General features: G+C 35.1%; 1 protein-coding gene across 1 annotated transcript; it reads left to right on the top strand.

Annotated features, from left to right (window-relative positions):
* The first annotated feature begins 540 nt into the window (after nt 1–540).
* Nucleotides 541–1,506, top strand: LOC131036693 (uncharacterized). The gene is made up of 2 exons (XM_057968651.2): nt 541–845; nt 1,005–1,506. Exons 1-2 carry the CDS (start codon nt 705–707, stop codon nt 1,293–1,295), a joined length of 432 nt encoding a protein of 143 aa, XP_057824634.1. The 5' UTR covers nt 541–704; the 3' UTR covers nt 1,296–1,506.
* The last annotated feature ends 347 nt before the right edge of the window (nt 1,507–1,853 follow it).

The raw sequence follows: 1,853 nt of genomic DNA, 5'->3' as shown, positions 1-1,853 counted from the left end.
GAAGTCTATCTTGAGTATAGTGAAATTCATAAAAATGTAAATCTTGGTATCTATAATAGATGTATAGAAGTCTAAGCCAATGATAAGACAAATATGTCGGGGAATATCCAAAGAAGATTAGTATAATATCAAATTCATGAAAATGTGGACAAGTGGATGAACAAATATTCCAAAAATAAGACAGCGTATTACAAGTGTATGCCACTTGTCAATATGTAATTATACTAAGACACTTCATCAAAATGAACCCAAAATTAAATGAAAATAATAAAAAAATTCAAATTTCACAATTATTAAATATTATCAATATAATGATTATCTATTAAAAACCTTAAAACTAATTTTAAAATATAAATAATAGCACATTCCATAATTAAGCGTCCTTATAATGATCCACCATAAAAGACTTTGATAAGACTTTGATAATGGCCTGCCATATCTTGATAACACGTATAGTGGTTTGAAATTACTGATATAAGATGTTTATCTTTAGATGAAGGCATATTAGGATAAGATGTTGATTTCTAGACGAACGCATATGGAGCTTCGAAAGTCTGAACCAACCAAACACGCATAATCTCTCTCTATCCTACGGAGATGCCCTTTCCAAGGTCATCCATGGCTATAAAAAGAGGCTCAACCCAAGTCCTCTTACCATTCTCATCAATCAATCTTTAGTAGTGAGGAAGCAACTTTGTCGTGCAATGGAGATGAAAGCTTCTGTCATAGACAGCACAGAGACAGCAGATGTCTCCTTGAAAGAACTGCAATTCAGGCTTGCTGAGTTTGCCAGAGTCAGAGATTGGGATCAGTTTCACAGCCCTAGAAATCTTGTTCTTGCACTTGTATGAACACATAACTCTCATTACTTCACCTTTTTATCTTATATTAGCTTTCTGTAAACATAGAAACTAATTGTTGGGCAATGTAAGATTTTGATTGATCTTATCTATGTAAGATTTTGAGAAACTGATTATTATTCTTTTGTTTTGGGGTGATTACAGGTGGGAGAAGTAGGAGAACTTTCAGAGATATTTCAATGGAAAGGAGAAGTTGCAAGAGGGCTACCCAATTGGAATAGTTCTGATAAAGAGCATCTTGGAGAAGAGCTCTCAGATGTGTTATTGTATTTGGTCCGTTTGGCTGACATCTGTGGGTTGGATCTTGGCCAGGCTGCTCTCAACAAGCTTGTCAAGAACGGCCAAAAGTACCCAGTTGAACGATTCCATAAACATGCAATCCAACAAGGGTTGGATGTAACTTCTGAAGATCAGTACTCCAATGGGTATCACTGAAAATGATCATTTGTTCAGTGACACCAATCATCAACACAAGAATCAGAGAAAGCCAATGTGTTGTAGATGTGTTTTCAAGCATTGATATCTTTCTCCTCAGCTGGTGGGTCTGGGTCTGTTTTTTTCTTAATAGAATTGTTGGTTTTTCAGTCTCGTGAATGTTAAAAGAACGATCTATCTATCTATCTTAATGCAAACAAAATTTTCTTCATCCCCTATTGTACAAACATGAAGCAGCCATGTGGTATATATGAGTATTTTAATGATTACAGCATGGTAACTCTTCGTTCCTGACAATTGAATGATTTGAGTAATCCCTAGTTAATCATCATTAATCAAGAATTTTCTCTTTTATTGATAGAAGTTTTGAGGTTGTATTGGATTCAGTGATTAAGTTTTAGGGTTTCAATGGGGGAACATCTTCGCCATCTTTCAAGGAACTAGAGTCTAAACCGATAAGAACAAATCCCGATGTTGCAGAGATCTGCAATTAAAGCTGACATTGGGAGAGGAGTTGCTTTATCAGAAGCTATCTTGAAGAAAACTAGGGGGGAAATT

Source organism: Cryptomeria japonica, chromosome 10 (genome assembly GCF_030272615.1).
Source record: "Cryptomeria japonica chromosome 10, Sugi_1.0, whole genome shotgun sequence".
Classification (NCBI taxonomy): Eukaryota; Viridiplantae; Streptophyta; class Pinopsida; order Cupressales; family Cupressaceae; genus Cryptomeria; species Cryptomeria japonica.
The sequence above is the reverse complement of the archived record's forward strand: the minus strand, read 5'-3'. Positions and strand labels throughout refer to the sequence as shown.